This window comes from Lemur catta, chromosome 5, assembly GCF_020740605.2.
Source record: "Lemur catta isolate mLemCat1 chromosome 5, mLemCat1.pri, whole genome shotgun sequence".
Lineage (NCBI taxonomy): Eukaryota > Metazoa > Chordata > Mammalia > Primates > Lemuridae > Lemur > Lemur catta.
In genome coordinates, this window is record NC_059132.1 from 83,752,761 (window position 1) to 83,767,957 (window position 15,197).

A 15,197-nucleotide genomic window follows, 5' to 3' on the forward strand; every position below is an offset into this window, starting at 1 on the left:
CACTGATACAATCTATGGCAAAACACTGAAACCACATTTTACTGTCTTTGAAATGACATTTGTATTAAATATGTCTCTATTTCAGATGGCCAAAGCCATTGTGTACATTGCAGAAACAGTGTTGCAGATGTCATTTTCCCACCTGTGCCCTAAGTGGTGTCTCTTCTCATGGATGATGACACATCTGCCACCAAAAACAGTGTAAACCCTCCTGCTGATTTCCCACTTCTGTGTGGGATGGTAGCACCCATTTTTCCGTGCTCTGCTCAGCCTCTGCACGTTATCAACCCTCAAAATACACTTGCTTTCTCAGCTAACAAATACCTAAGGTATATCACAGATGAAATCTGTATGCCTCCTATTCTAGGTTACTTATTTCCCTATAACCTGAAATCCTTTAGGACTTGAATTTCTTCCAAACTTTTGAGCTTGGTGTTCTCTGGTGTTTTAGTCTGTGAATAGATACTGACCCTTCTCAAATTGGAGTACGGGCACTACCCAACAGGTACATGACTGTGTGTCAGGGACATGACCAACCAGATCAGAATGTGAAATATGACCAACCTTTGTCAAGTATTAGTGATAAGCCTTTGAAACACTTTAATGAAAATATAGGATGGACTAAAACAGAAAATTTGCATTACTAAAACAAGACACTTTAAAAACATTTTGCCACTTCTGCTTCTTGCTCAGGTTCCAGGGTTACATGTATTCAGTCTTTTTTTGCAGTCAGAACTACCATCAGTAGGAACATTTATGTCTACAGACATAAACTAAAAGAATGCATCTCCCACTTTTTGTCTCATCCTATGAGAAGACACAAACCATCTGTTTGGCAGAGAGCATTAATGACACCCTGACATTACACTGGTGGCTGGCTGGTGCTCCCAGCAGCAGTTATGAGGTCACCAGCCCCAGCCAGGAAGTAAATGTCAACACGTTCTTCACTGACATGGAATCTATCATACTCAACCTCATCTATTTCCAGGCTGAGTCAAGGGCACAGTGTGTAGCTCAAGTTGTCAGCGTTAGTCATGATGTGGGTCTTGAGCTTCTGAGGCATTGTAATTTATCATTTAAACAAATTTATCATTGTAAACAAAGAGGATGGTGAGTGGTGGTGTCCCAAAAGGAAATCCCTCAGCACAGCTCCATAATGAAAAGAGACAATTATAACCACTCAAAACCTATGGAAGCTGGTCTATGTTACATTCATTCTTCACCAATGAAATAATAAAAATAAATAAAAAATAAAAATGACTTTCATTTACGTAAAAAAAACTAAGAGCACATTAAACCAGATTTGAAGGTAGGGATTTTTTTTTACATATATTTTGCATTTTATTATAATGTAATAAAAAGAAACAAATAGAAGATGAATGGATTTTTTTAATCTTTCCAAGGTGTTATAAGTTTTTATAAATTTGAAGTCCAGTCCCTATACCCACAATAACAGTACTGTATGATAATAAATTCTCTCATTTATTTTGAGTTTACCATCGGTAGGAACTGTGTTAAGTCTAATACTTTACACACATTTTTCATTTGATTCTCACAACATTCCTATCCAGTATGTATTATTATTTTCAGGCAAAAGAACTATTAATATTTCATAGATAATATATAAGTATCATCTAGATAATAATTTTTAAAAATTATCAATATTGCTCTTATAATATCAGGATCAATATATCTCTAATGTATATTTTAATAAATTATATCACATATATATAATATGTATATACAAGAAATATTTTGAGTTTAATTAACTTGATGCTATAAGGAATATATTAACTGAGGAAGAACCTTGAAATTCACAGCTTTTATACACATTCAAAGAATTTTAAATCAAAGCTATAGGCACTTCCAGCCACAGAATGCACATCTAGTGTCAGTGTGTGAAGCGGACAGCAACTTTTTCTAAGACAGGACACCCAATAAAGGGCTGAGTGGGGTATGGCTCCCAGTGAGGAAGAAGCCTATGCAAACTACCTGGACCACAGAATCACATTAGTGCACACCTTGCATGAATTTTAACCCTAACAAATGTTTTTCTCTGGATCCAGACCCTGTCTCAGCTCTCCCCATGGTAGACACTAAGTATACTTGCTTTTGAGAGGAGTACTGAAGGACAGGGGAAAGGTTTGGAGCAGAGCAGCAATCAATACCCTTTCACTGGGAACAGAATAATCCATTAAAGGCTGGTAGCAATCCTAAATGTGAGTGACTCCAGCTAAACCAACTAATTGGAGAGGCAGCCCCAGAAGTGAAATTCCAAATGAACTTTAGATACCACTGTAGTCACTTTTACCAGTTGTCTTACTTGGAGTTTACAAAATTGCTATCTTATCATTTTCTCATTTAATCCTCTATAGTCCCATGTGAAGTACTTATTAACATCCCATGATAAGACCAAAAACATCCCTGGGTCACTCAGGTAAGAGGGTAGAGCTAAGATTTGAACCCACATCATCTGACTCCCAATTTTACATTTCTTCTACATGCCACAAAAGCAGAGTATGAATTGAAGTGCCCATGATCTGTTGATATGCATATACTCATAGCTAAGAGGTACACAGTTATATAAAGAATGATGGAATCTGAGGAAACTGAAGCTTGGGTTGGCTCAACTGAAATGTACAAGCAAAAATGCTTTCAAATGGTGAGCTCTCATTCAATTTCAGCAAATTATTTTTCCCAGCATCACACTGGTTTTGTTAGAGCTGAGGCTATGACTCTATTCTCCTGACTGCTAGTCCAGTACTCACCACATCTAATGAAGAATGATTTGAAAAATTTTTCCTAAAACCTTTTTAGACTTCTTACCCTCTTCCTTTAAATTTAAAGCAAAGTATCTTTTTAAAAACATATCTTGGGTACCTTTTAAAAGTGATTTGACAGTAGTGTTCTGATGGGCTCAAGCGTAAAAGTCAAAGGATTAGACACACCCAATCCATAAGTATTACTGCTGAGAGGTACCTATGAGCACTACCATGAGCCCAAAGCTTCCCTATTATATCCTTCTTTGGAGAAAATAGGAAGCAGGTTAGACGGCTGTAGGAGAGGGAATAGACACACAGTCAGATGTGGAAAACTTTGAAATTACCTTCAACAATTTAGTTATAATATAGCCAGGAGTCAAATTTCTTAATAGTATTCTTCATTGGTTTTCTGGCCTCTAAAATGGAAAGATGAATTCTGTTAGGAAGTGACCAGGATAAAGATCTATAACAAGTCAGACACCAAGCAGTCAAGCATGCAATAGAAAAATGTGCTTGTACATGCTGTCACTGGGTGCCAACATCAACGCATGATGTGAAATTTAAGTAATGAAAAAAGAAAAATCAAACAAACAAACAAACAAAAAAAACCCAGGAAATTTGAACTGAGGGAGAGTTACAAATAACTGAAGGGATGACTTGTCTCCTTCTGTTTAAAAGTCTTGGTGCTAGAAAACCAAAGATGTTTCCAACATGTACTTAGGAAGATTCTAACCTTCTATTCTGACTATTCAGGTGTTACAACGGCCCAGTCCTACATGACTCTGTGTGTGCCTGTCTCCTACATCTTTCATTCCCTGGCCGTGGTTGGTGGCTGGTGGCACTCTGATCTACAGCAGGAGCTGCAGCTCACCTCTGTGTATGACACTGCAGCCCACTAGTCAGAGCCTTGGGGAGACCTCTACAGGTGCCCCAAATTTCATTGTAACTACTTAAAACTATTCATTCAAGCACCAGGTCCTAGTACTATCCAGGTACAATGAGAGGGCCAATGTTAATTTTTTAAAGATTAGCCCCTGCTATGAACAAACTTAGCTCAGTCTACTTTGAAGGAACTCCCCCTAACTTGTTTTATGACTATTAAGAGTGAGAAGAAAGCACTGTGGTATCTACAGCATTTAGAAAGAGCTTAGTGGGATTAGCAGGACTATCCTGCAGGACATGTGCCATTAATTTTCTCAGACTGGCTTTAGTCGGTGATTCTAAACCCTGGCTGCACAAATGGGAGCTTGGGGCCCAAGCACTAGTATTTTCAATACAGATACACTGAAAGAGAAATTACACATTATTTCACAAAGAGCTGCTCCTTTCTTTAAAATTTTAGTAAAGAACAATTGTGTTCTATGCCTGAAGCAAGTACATTTTGCACTTGATTCAACCACTTCATACTTTTTCAATTCCTACAACTTGAATCCACCCAATGAATTCCCATACAGAAATACTGAAAAGGAAACAGTGTCAAGTATTAAGGGCTGTAGGCTTCTCAGAAATGGGAATTATAAATGTTCCTTAAAATTTTATTAAACCTAATCTATCAGTTACTCTAAGGACTTGGAGATCTTTAAAAGAAAGAAATTAATACAACTATTTTTTAAATAATATATAATCATGGAGTCAAATAATATTAAAATACTATCAAGTTAGATTCTACTTGAGAAAATAAAAGTTATTTGGAACATATCAACAAATTGGTAAGTTAATTGGTCAAAGTGAAAAATACTATATATATTGACTGGTTTATTACTTTTTCCTGTCTGTATCTATCTTCTGTCACACTTAACTGGACACTGAGTATACTGTAAGAAAGACTAACATTTAAGATATCCATAAATACAACTATGCTAAATCAGGACTGTTACTTCAGATTTCCTAAGTAAATTAAAACTTTAACATATAATAAAGAGCACATGTAAGCACTGCTATTAAATTAAGCAAACTTTACTATATGAATTAAAAATTTTTTTTTTTTTTTTTTGAGACAGAGTCTCACTTTTGTTGCCCGGGCTAGAGTGAGTGCCGTGGCGTCAGCCTAGCTCACAGCAACCTCAAACTCCTGGGCTTAAGCAATCCTCCTGCCTCAGCCTCCCGAGAAGCTGGGACTACAGGCATGCACCACCATGCCCGGCTAATTTTTTCTATATATATTTTAGTTGGCCAGATAATTTCTTTCTATTTTTAGTAGAGATGGGGTCTCACTCTTGCTCAGGCTGGTCTCGAACTCCTGACTTTGAGCGATCCACCCGCCTCGGCCTCCCAGAGGGCTAGGATTACAGGCGTGAGCCAACGTGCCCGGCCTAAAATTTTTTTTAAAAGAAAATATTTGCTACTGGAAAATCTTCCATTAATTTTCCTCCCAGGTTTTCACATTAACATTTAAAATACTATTGAAGTTGAAAGTTATGATCCCACTTTATTTAACGGCAGAATATAATCTTCCCAACAGAAATAATAGATAGTGCTCAAATAGTAAATATTCTGAATAACAAATTGCTGTCACCCTACTCACCTACATAAACACCCAGCTCTTCTAGGGTGGCTTAAGGCACCATTCTACTAGTTCAGGGCTGCTTCTTCCTCACATGGTTTCCAATTTTGAGTCTATCTTCACCAGCAATTGCTCTTTTAAAACAGATGGATAGTTTGAGCTTAGTTATTATTTTCCTTCCCTTTATTAGTATAAATAAAAACTTGGCTTTACTTTATTCTAGATAAGCATGTAACAGTGATATCCTAATTGACTCGTGAAATAAAATATCACCTGAGTTGGCTGAATCGCAATGCTAGATTTGGATATTATCTTTCATGCTCTTCTCAAGTTGAGTTTCCCTTTATGTTATGTTTCTTTTATTATTTGAGTCTCTGAGTGCACAAGGACTGGCACTATACTTGATTCATTTTGCATTTCCACTGTGTACTTCCTCCCAATTTCTCTTCCTCTTGAAGATATCACTTTTGTGACTTCCATAAAGTTTTCTTCACGCTTACATTTTTTCAATTATTTCTCCAATAATGAAATCACAACTGTTAAGAATTAGTCTTTCTTTCATGAAAAAGGTAACCTTTCCTCAACTTTTTGCATATACCAGACCTTTAACTGTTATTTAAGAATCTAACATTGTACAGAAGTTATTAATAATTTGGGGGGAACAATGAATAAATTCAAATTACATCTTGCCAAAAACACTGTGTTTTGCTTGACACTAACAGCAGCAATCCCAAATTTCAGACAATTAAGCAGTATTAGTAATACCATAGAAATCAGCATTTTTTAAAAAACTCTGAACTAATAGAAATTTGAGAAGAAATCTAAGAGAAAAAGATAGCATCCTAAGGGAAAAAGTGAAAAATCGAGAAAAAATTAAAGAAATAGAAAGAAAAGACCACTTTAAGGATTATAAAAGTTATATTTATTCACGATGCTACATTTATTGCATTCCCTTAGAAAAATGGAGAACTATTTAATGTACCCAATTTGCACATATAAAACTTTATACAAATTATGTGTAGCACATAAAGGCCTCTGGTACAGCTAAAATCCTGACACTATGACTTGGGTATTCCTGCTTCAGGGTTTCCAGTTTATCAAGTCTGTCCATAGAAAACAAAAACTGGAAATATAGTCAGTCTTGCTGCTGACACTTAGAAGTTATTTTAAAATATAATAAAATAAAATTTTCATTTACTCTAAAACTCAAGAATACTATAAACTGGGAGTGGATACATTTTCTTACCAATTTCAATTTAACAGTATGACAAATTCACACCTTATTTTGGCTGGGTCTTTCAAGATTAAAAAAAATTACCTTAGTTCTTACATTATCTAAGTTGTGGCTGCTTCAGAAGGTCATCTGTCAAAATATTTACCAAACATTAAAAAAAATAATAATATTCCTTTTACAAAATGGTACAATAACACCTTAAGGAACCGGAATTACTAAATGTCTTTGGCTATACAACTAAAAGGCCATTCTTCCAAAAGAATAGGGCATATTCACTTCAGAACCAACTATAAAAACAGAAAGCATAACAGAAATATGCATAGAATTTAATTATAATTTGTCTTGCCTTTTCCTCCCATTCTATCCACACAATAAGGAGAATGCAATTTACATAATCTTTCCAGATGAGACTCAATAGCACTACAAAGAAAATACCCAAATTCCTGCAAAGGCAAAGTGAATTAAAACAATTACACAACTAAGTGAAGAGTGAAGGGACAAATCTTATTTGCAATTTTCTTTTTAACTTGTTTGCTTGTTTTTAAGCCTTACAAGTGTAGAAATTATAGTTGATAAAGTCACAATCTTCACAAATGGAACTATAATAGAAAAATAAATCAAATGAAACATTTATTAATAAATGAAGCCTATTTTATTACTTCAAGTGTTAATGATAAAAAAATTTCAGCACAGCTGTTGCATTTAAAAAAGTGAAACTACATACTATGTTTCTAGCTCAGTAAACAGATGAACCTGATGTCTTTGACTGACATAACAATTGAGCATTGTACAGTACATCTTAGGAAGACCCGTAAATTAAAGAACTACTGGTTTAAAGTTAGTTGATTATGAAACAAAAATGTATTCATAGTTTCAGCTTCTTTTTTCTTCCTCGACCATCAGGTGCTCCATCCATTTTACGTTTCTGTGTCTACAAACAAACAGAAGGATTACTTTTCATGACAAGACTAATATAAATGTAAAATATATTCAAATACATTATAGCACTTTAGTAGTAAGTGCTACATAGTAACAAAAAGTATGAGATTTTTCTCCCAAACTATATAAATCTTTGAAAACAAACTATCAAGCATCTAAATAATCTTGTATACTTATTTTACTTACACAGTAAAAATATTTTAAGCTAATAATTAAAACAAGTCACAATTAACAGTAGTAAATCAATATACCAAATAAGTATATACCATGCCTTCTTCCCCAAAGAAATATTTTTATGAATTTTTAAAGGAAATTACATAACCACCAGATATTATCCATAGACATTCATTTACTCGTGACTTTATAAATTAGTTATTATTAAATAGCAAGATGACTTTTTTCCCTTAAAGTGTTTATATTCACATTTCTAAAACATCACTGGAACAATACATCCAAGCCTAAGAAGCGGACAGTAAAGGTCATAAAGCCATTACTTTCCTAAAATTATAACTTGTACTCCCAAAGAAAAGTGTACACTCTTGGCATTCATGAGACATACTTTCCCAGATTTTCACAAATCCTCATGTTATGGAATACCATTATGAAGTGATTTTTCTCACACAATGCAATCAAGTTCAATTTATGCTTTTATGTGATTCAAAACTATTATTTATGAGAAAAAAAGACTAACACATTAATGATAGCCAATTAGTGTTAAAATAAATAACACAAAAAGAAAAAAGGGTAAGAATTAAATTTATATAATCTTCACATTTGCATATTCATTAATACTCACTGAAGGCTTTGGTCCTCGTTTCTTTTTCTCTGCCTTCTCCTTTTCTTCTAGTTCCATGTTTTCTCTTTCAATCAAGGTAATTAAGGTATTACACCTCCTCTGGAGCTCCTGAGTTATAAACATAGTAACCTTGTATTTTCCATCTATAAGTTTCATGATTTCAATTTTAAAACAAAAGTACGTTTTAACAGGGTAATATAAAATCAATCATATGGTGCCAATAGATAGAAACAAGGAAAAGGAATGAATTTTCATACACAATCCATGCTATGAGGATTAAAAATAAAATACTTGTGGCTGGGCACAGTGGCTCACACCTGTAATCCTAGCACCCAGGAGTTGGAGACTGGCCTGAGCAAAAGCAAGACCCCATCTCTACTAAAAAGTAGAAAAATTAAAATAGAAAAATTAGCCAGGTGCAGTGGCATGCGCCTGTAGACCCAGCTACTCAGCAGGCTTGAGCCCAGGGGTTGAGGCTGCAATGAGCTATGATCATGCCACTGTACTCTAGTCTGGGACATAAAGCAAAACCTTATCTCTAAAAAAATATTAAATAAATAAAATAAATTAATAGTGTACATGTTAGAGTCAAAAGCAACTATTAATAGAACTTTTAAAGGTATGTATAATCTTTACCTTCAAAGTATTATCACTAGAATTATGGTAGTCAATGTACCACATTCCACCTTTCCCCATTTTGGAAAAATAGCTATGGAAGTCTATTATGGCGAGTTCTGTCTCATCTCTCTCTACCAAACTATACAGCCTCTAGAAAAGAGTTAAGTATAATCTTGAAGGAAACATAAGTGTGTGCACATCATTGCTGGATAGCAGCTAACAGCTACTTCCTTATAGAGGAAAACTGTATTTTTTTTTTTTTTTTTTTTTCTTAAAAGACAGGGTCTCGCTCCGTAGCCTGTGCTAGAATGCAGTGGCATCACCAATGCAACCTCAAACTCCTTGGCTCAAGTGATCCTCCTGCCTCAGCCTCCTGAGTAGCTGGGACTACAGGCACATGCCAATGTGTCCGGCTAATTTCTCTACTGTAATTTTCCCATTTTTTAGTAGAGCTGGGTCTCGTACTTGCTCAGGCTGGTCTCAAACTCCTAGCCTCAAGCAATCCTCCCACCTTGGCCTTCCAAAGTGCTAGGATTACAGGCATGAGCCACTGAGCCTGGCCTACTTTTTTTTCCTTCTAATAAGTGATACTACTGCAGATAACCACAACAAAATCATTTTAAAATACTTTATAGAATACACCATACAAGGCTTAGAAATATTTGCAATAGTATACAGAGACAGAAGGTAGTAAACTACATCAAAGTTCTGGTTCCCTTAATAGGGGTACAGATGTGCTAAGGTATAAATCTCTTGGCTCCTAAGCAAAGACTATTCCTTAATTATTTATCACCAAGGGGCTATATATATATTATTTTTTGTGTATCTTAACAAGAAACATGTTAGGAAGTAATGCAGTTTTAAACCATAGTACTGAACTGGTAAATCAACGTGACACTGTGTCTTGTTACAATCACTACAAAATCATTACTCCTTATTAATTATATAAAGTGTTCCTACCTAAAAAAGACATAAGATTGGACATATAAGCAACTGAATCTGTTTTTTTCTGTAATTACATATTTATAGTGTTTTCATCTTCAAAGTAGCTTCACATGTTAGTTAGTCATATCCTCCCAAACTAGGATATGACAAAACAGTAGCTTTTCTTGATGTCTAGTTGAAAAAATTTTTCAGTAGTCAAACATGAAAAAACTGCACACTATCCACTGTCTTGTAGAGTGACAATACACTTTAAATACAATGAGAAATCTTACGATAAACTGTTTAAACTTTGCTTACCACAGTATATCCCAAACCTAAGACTACAGAACCTTTTTAGCATTATTATCATCCTGTAGAACACACGTTCGAAGTTCAAAGGATCAAATAAGGAAGAAAAGAAGAAATTCATCAAAACTAAACTTTTCTGAATTTGAGTTTTAGGTCATTAGAAATGAAGATCCATGGTCAGAAACAGTCAGACACTGGAAATAAAAACAAAACCTAGCATTCAATCAGTACAAAAACAGAGTTAAACCATGTAAAAATAATCCAGATTCAGCATTCTGATGGTACCTGGATGCAAGGAGCATTTTTCTTTATAAAAATACGTTCATTTGCAAAACCAAAAAGTCATCACATACAGAAGTTGAAACTGATGGTGACACTGCCTCCCACTTAGAACTTGAAAAACTAGTCCTACCATATATAGCAATGTTAAGAGATGTGTAATATTAAAGGATGTAACCAATAAACTTTGTAAGTTATCCATGATAATAGGTGTTTTAACTGTGGATATGGATTTTTGTTTTCTAAGAAATGATTTAGTCTATATTAAAAATATTGTAACAAAAATCTGCTTCAAAGATTTTTAAGTTACCTTGAAGAATATATTTATTCCGAACTCTTTGCTACATTATACAAAAAGGCCTTGAGCACTCACCATTGCTGTTCTAGACTTAAGAAACCAGTCAAATCTGAACTGAGGAGAGTTGCGAATACACTGTCGCAATTCATCATAAACATTTTCCTTGTCAAATCCAAGTTTGTGAAGCATACAAATCAGAAAACGATCCTCTTCTTCAGTATAGTTTTTTCCTTTGTTAGTACCATATGATATTCTCAGCTGATGAAAAGGTGCTTTGTACCGTCCAATCTATAAAAGTCAGATTTTATATCATATAAAATATAAATCCTATAGTCTGTATTTCAAATGTAGCTTTAGTATAATTAGCTATAAATGTTGTATTTCAAATAAGAATTTTCTATCCAGAGCACCTCAATTGCTTTATATAATCTTTGTCCTGAAAGACCTTTATAGTCTTTATTATTATAAAGAGAAATACAGACTCAAACTTTCTGATACTACTTAATAAGGAGGTTACCCTAGTGTCTTTGACCAAAGTATCAGTCTAATACTGAAGTTCATTTGGTTGACAATACCTATAATGTTTGATTGTTTTTCTTTTAAAAAATTTTTAATTTTAAACCCTCGTTTCTTTCCCCTTTAAAAAGTTACTTTAACTCTCATATTCACAGACAGGAGTTATTTTATTAACTACCATATTTATTAACACACAAAGTACCTTGGTGTCGAGTGCTTTCTTGATACTTATTCTTCTTTGAATTCTCGCCTCTCCCCTTTCAATCTGAGCCATGATCTTCTCTATATCCTGGAGCTCATTGCACCTTTCCCAGAACACAGCTATAAAAGAGTAAAAATTGGACAGATAGGATGGGTAGAGGAAGGAGGTAAATACAAATAACTTGTTAGTGCATATGCTGCAATTTATTTTATTTGCTAGGGATTAAGAAACATTTTCTATACATAATACAAGAGGGCAAATAAGTCAATCAGAATTTGTTTTTCTTAAATGTAAAAAAAGAGACGAACTGGATGATTGAAGTTATCTTCCAACACTTAAATTTCTGCTATTCTAAAATTCTAAGCAACCCAAGACAAGCCAACTGACTTCAGGAAACACAAGCACACCAACAGTTACGGAGAGAAATGAAATAAATATGAAAGCACAATTACTCAACAGCCTACCCTGGTTTTCTTGGCTATAGCTAGAGTAAGCTAGGGCTAAAGAAAAAAATCAAATCATTATGTCATTTTAGGGACGAGGACACTTTCTAATTTGTTTTAAGAAACAAAAAGCAAAGCACTAAGCTGTGGCAAAATTAGCTTAACACAACATAATTCAATATAAGGAAACAGGAAACTTCAACAGCTCTTATTAAACTCCAAAAGCCTGATAACATTTAAAATATTTAAAATAATAAAAGATATCTTCCTCTGAAAGAGACACATAAAAAATAATAATTATAATAATAAAAGAATTACCTGAATATTCAATGACTTCTTCTGGAGTCTTCCCTTCTACTTCTCTTGCTATATTTTCAATGTCATCACGACCCCACTTCTCATTAGCTTTGATAAACTGGTTAAAATCTCTCTTATTCCAATTGGTAAATCCCTTCACACCAACAGAAACAAAATATTCAATCACTGAACACTAAACTTAGGAAAAAATTCTAATAAACTTTACCAATCCTTCTAAATTGCTCCTAGTTTATCTTTTTTTAATTAAGTTCTTTTAGAATGATAATGTTTTATTAACATATATAAAGATGCATACTTTTAGCTAGATTGCTTAGATACTCAAGCAATTAAATCTGACTGGGAGGGAGTAAGGAATGCTGCATGAAAAGGTGACAATTTTGCTGACTTTGAAGGATTAGGAGTTTGCCAGGAAGAGTGACTAACATAACCTAAAGAGCAAAGTGGGAAAATGAGCAAGTGGGAGAACAGAAGGAAAATAAAGCTTTAAATTTAAAGGTAAAGGCCAGATCCTGAAAGACCTTTAATGAACCTTGAACGATATTTAAAAAGTACCAAGCAGAGATTTATAATTGAAAATGGTAACTTGGTAGCAATGTGGGAGATTCACAGGAAAAGATGGTAACAATGAAAGTAAGGTGATCAAAAAGATACCCAACTCCACTGAGGCCTGTGCAAATTCATAATCTTCTCAACTACCTCAACAACTAGTCACAATCAAAATGCAGCATTTATCCACATGCCCATGCTTTATCATCTCCAATTCTTCCACCTTTAAAAGCAGAAACTTGTACTTGTATGCCCCAACACAACACAGTACTTTTCAAAACTGTTACACTTTGATTGAAGGTTATACCTGTGTTAGAAGCTTCTCTTTTTCCTCCAATTCTTCATCATTAAGGGGTTCAGCTTCATCAATTTTAAGTTGTTCTTCTTTTTGTGCCTGCGCTGCATTAGGTAGCTCAGGATTTCGAGGTACCTAAAAGAAAATTTTTCTATGCCATCAATCAGCAAATTTTAAAGAGCATGTGATGAACTAAATTCTGAACCAACTAAAATTTCACAAGTTTCAATCCATCCATTAAAGAAAACATACTGATATCCTGTATTTATTTATTACGTTACAAAACAAAACAGATTAATCATTTAAATAAGTACTGTAAACAACTAGGATAGAATAAATCAATATTCTCACTAGGATGAAGTTCTTTAAAAAAATATTAATAATTAGTGTCTGGGGAGGGGCAAAAACCTATCTAAGGGGTACAATGAACACTGTTTGGGTGATGCACACACTTATAGCTATGATTCAAGCATTACAAAGGCAATCCATGTAACCAAAAACATTTGTACCCCCTTAATATTTTGAAATAAAAACAAAAATTGTTTTTGAAATTAATGTTTATACCTTCCATGATTTCTGGACAGAAAAGGACATAAAGTAGAAAATTTCAATTACCTTGTACCCAATAGTTTTTCTGTAATACAGAATTTCTTTTTCCAGTAATTCAAATAAACGTGGAGGAAAGAACTGGAAATCCTGAACATTGGGTTGTTTTGGAGGTCGAGGTGCCTAAAGAAAAATAAAAATAGTATTGTCCATAAAAAAGGAATTTTGCTTTAAATTCTATCGCTAGTCCTCATTTCATATAAACCAAAACAGCCAATTCTCCAAGTGCTGAATGGATCTTTCAATAAAATTGAACACTGACATTAATCAAATTTTAAATGTAAACACTCAAAATTAATTTTTGAAAAGTTTTAACAACTAAAAACTGAAGGTAGCACATTATTTAAAAAAATCACAAAATGTAATCCTCAATCTTATTGTAAGAATGTAAGAAAAAATTTACATTTCAATATTTTTAGATATTTTTGTGCTCAGTCAACTCACCTTGGGTGCTTTAGGTTCACTAACACGAAGAGCCTCCCTGAAATATGCATCAACAGCATAGTTGGCTTTTCTTTCTCGTTTAGGTGGTTCAATCCACTCTGTGAATGCAATCTAGCACATGGGAAATTGGAAATCACCAACTTTTATTACATACAGTAACAAATCTTCATTAAAAGTGATGTTTGTAAATGGAAAAACATTCACAAAATCCTGGGCTATAAAGCTCTATGATAGATAATAGGGACTATGATATTTGCCCTATATTATGTCATTAACACTGGGACAGTATCTACTAATGGTATAGGCATTCAGTAAGTATTTCTTGCCCAAATAATTTGTTAAATGAGGGGGGGAATGGTACATAATGTATGCTATAAACCCAAATTGGAGGAAAATGTAGATACATAGTTAACTTTGAAAAAATTGTGAGGATATACATGTCTAATGTTAACAAGGAAAACACAGGGTGGAATTATTTTATTCTTCTCCCCATAGGTATTTTCCAATATCTCTCTGTATTATCAAATACTACTTATGAAATTAAGAAATTTTTCTATTACCAGCCAATTCTGCTGTTTAAAAAAAAAAAGAATCAGGCTGTGGCAATTTTTGCCCATTATTTTCATTCCAAATATCCCAAATTACTATATTCACACCATATGAGAATATATTTCACTGTAACAATATATAACAAACTTCATTACGTAAACTTTAAAGACATTTCAGAGCTTACCAATTGAAAAACTGGCATTAAATTTTATACAATTATGGAAAAAAATTTAGATGTGAGTAAATAAAAATGACTGCTGTTTGAGACAAAATTACAAGAGATTACATCTAGCACTTAAAATTCTAAGTTTCCAGTAAAAATAAAGGTTTCAGGTAACCCAAACCCCTAAATTACCTTTTGTTTTTCTCTATAGTCTTCTCCTTCAAAGTTATAAACACTTGATTCTGTATCCATTGTAAAGTTTCTAAGTGAGCTTTCACCCATCTTGGAGAGCTTTTCATTCATCTCTGCAGTCTAAAGAACAAAGGAAACACCTTACTACATTCAGAACAAAAAAAAGCATGAGATCTGTAGTAAAAATGAATTAGACTTTATTTACAGTTAATAAAAACTTTATGGAAATAAGATTTTCTATAATTCACATAACAGATATTT

General features: G+C 33.7%; 1 protein-coding gene across 1 annotated transcript in view; it reads right to left on the minus strand.

The window, feature by feature from the left end:
- Window positions 1-6,164: 6,164 nt before the first annotated feature.
- The window catches only part of SMARCA5 (SWI/SNF related, matrix associated, actin dependent regulator of chromatin, subfamily a, member 5), a 41,052-nt gene continuing 32,019 nt past the window's right edge, over window positions 6,165-15,197 (minus strand). Inside the window, exons 16-24 of the mRNA XM_045552202.1 lie at window positions 14,937-15,056; window positions 14,033-14,143; window positions 13,598-13,711; window positions 12,995-13,117; window positions 12,142-12,274; window positions 11,381-11,499; window positions 10,738-10,950; window positions 8,235-8,342; window positions 6,165-7,430 (exon numbers count right to left, since the gene is read on the minus strand). Coding sequence (XP_045408158.1) covers window positions 7,365-7,430; window positions 8,235-8,342; window positions 10,738-10,950; window positions 11,381-11,499; window positions 12,142-12,274; window positions 12,995-13,117; window positions 13,598-13,711; window positions 14,033-14,143; window positions 14,937-15,056 — 1,107 coding nt within the window. The 3' untranslated portion in view covers window positions 6,165-7,364. The remainder of the gene's footprint in view (window positions 7,431-8,234; window positions 8,343-10,737; window positions 10,951-11,380; window positions 11,500-12,141; window positions 12,275-12,994; window positions 13,118-13,597; window positions 13,712-14,032; window positions 14,144-14,936; window positions 15,057-15,197) is intronic.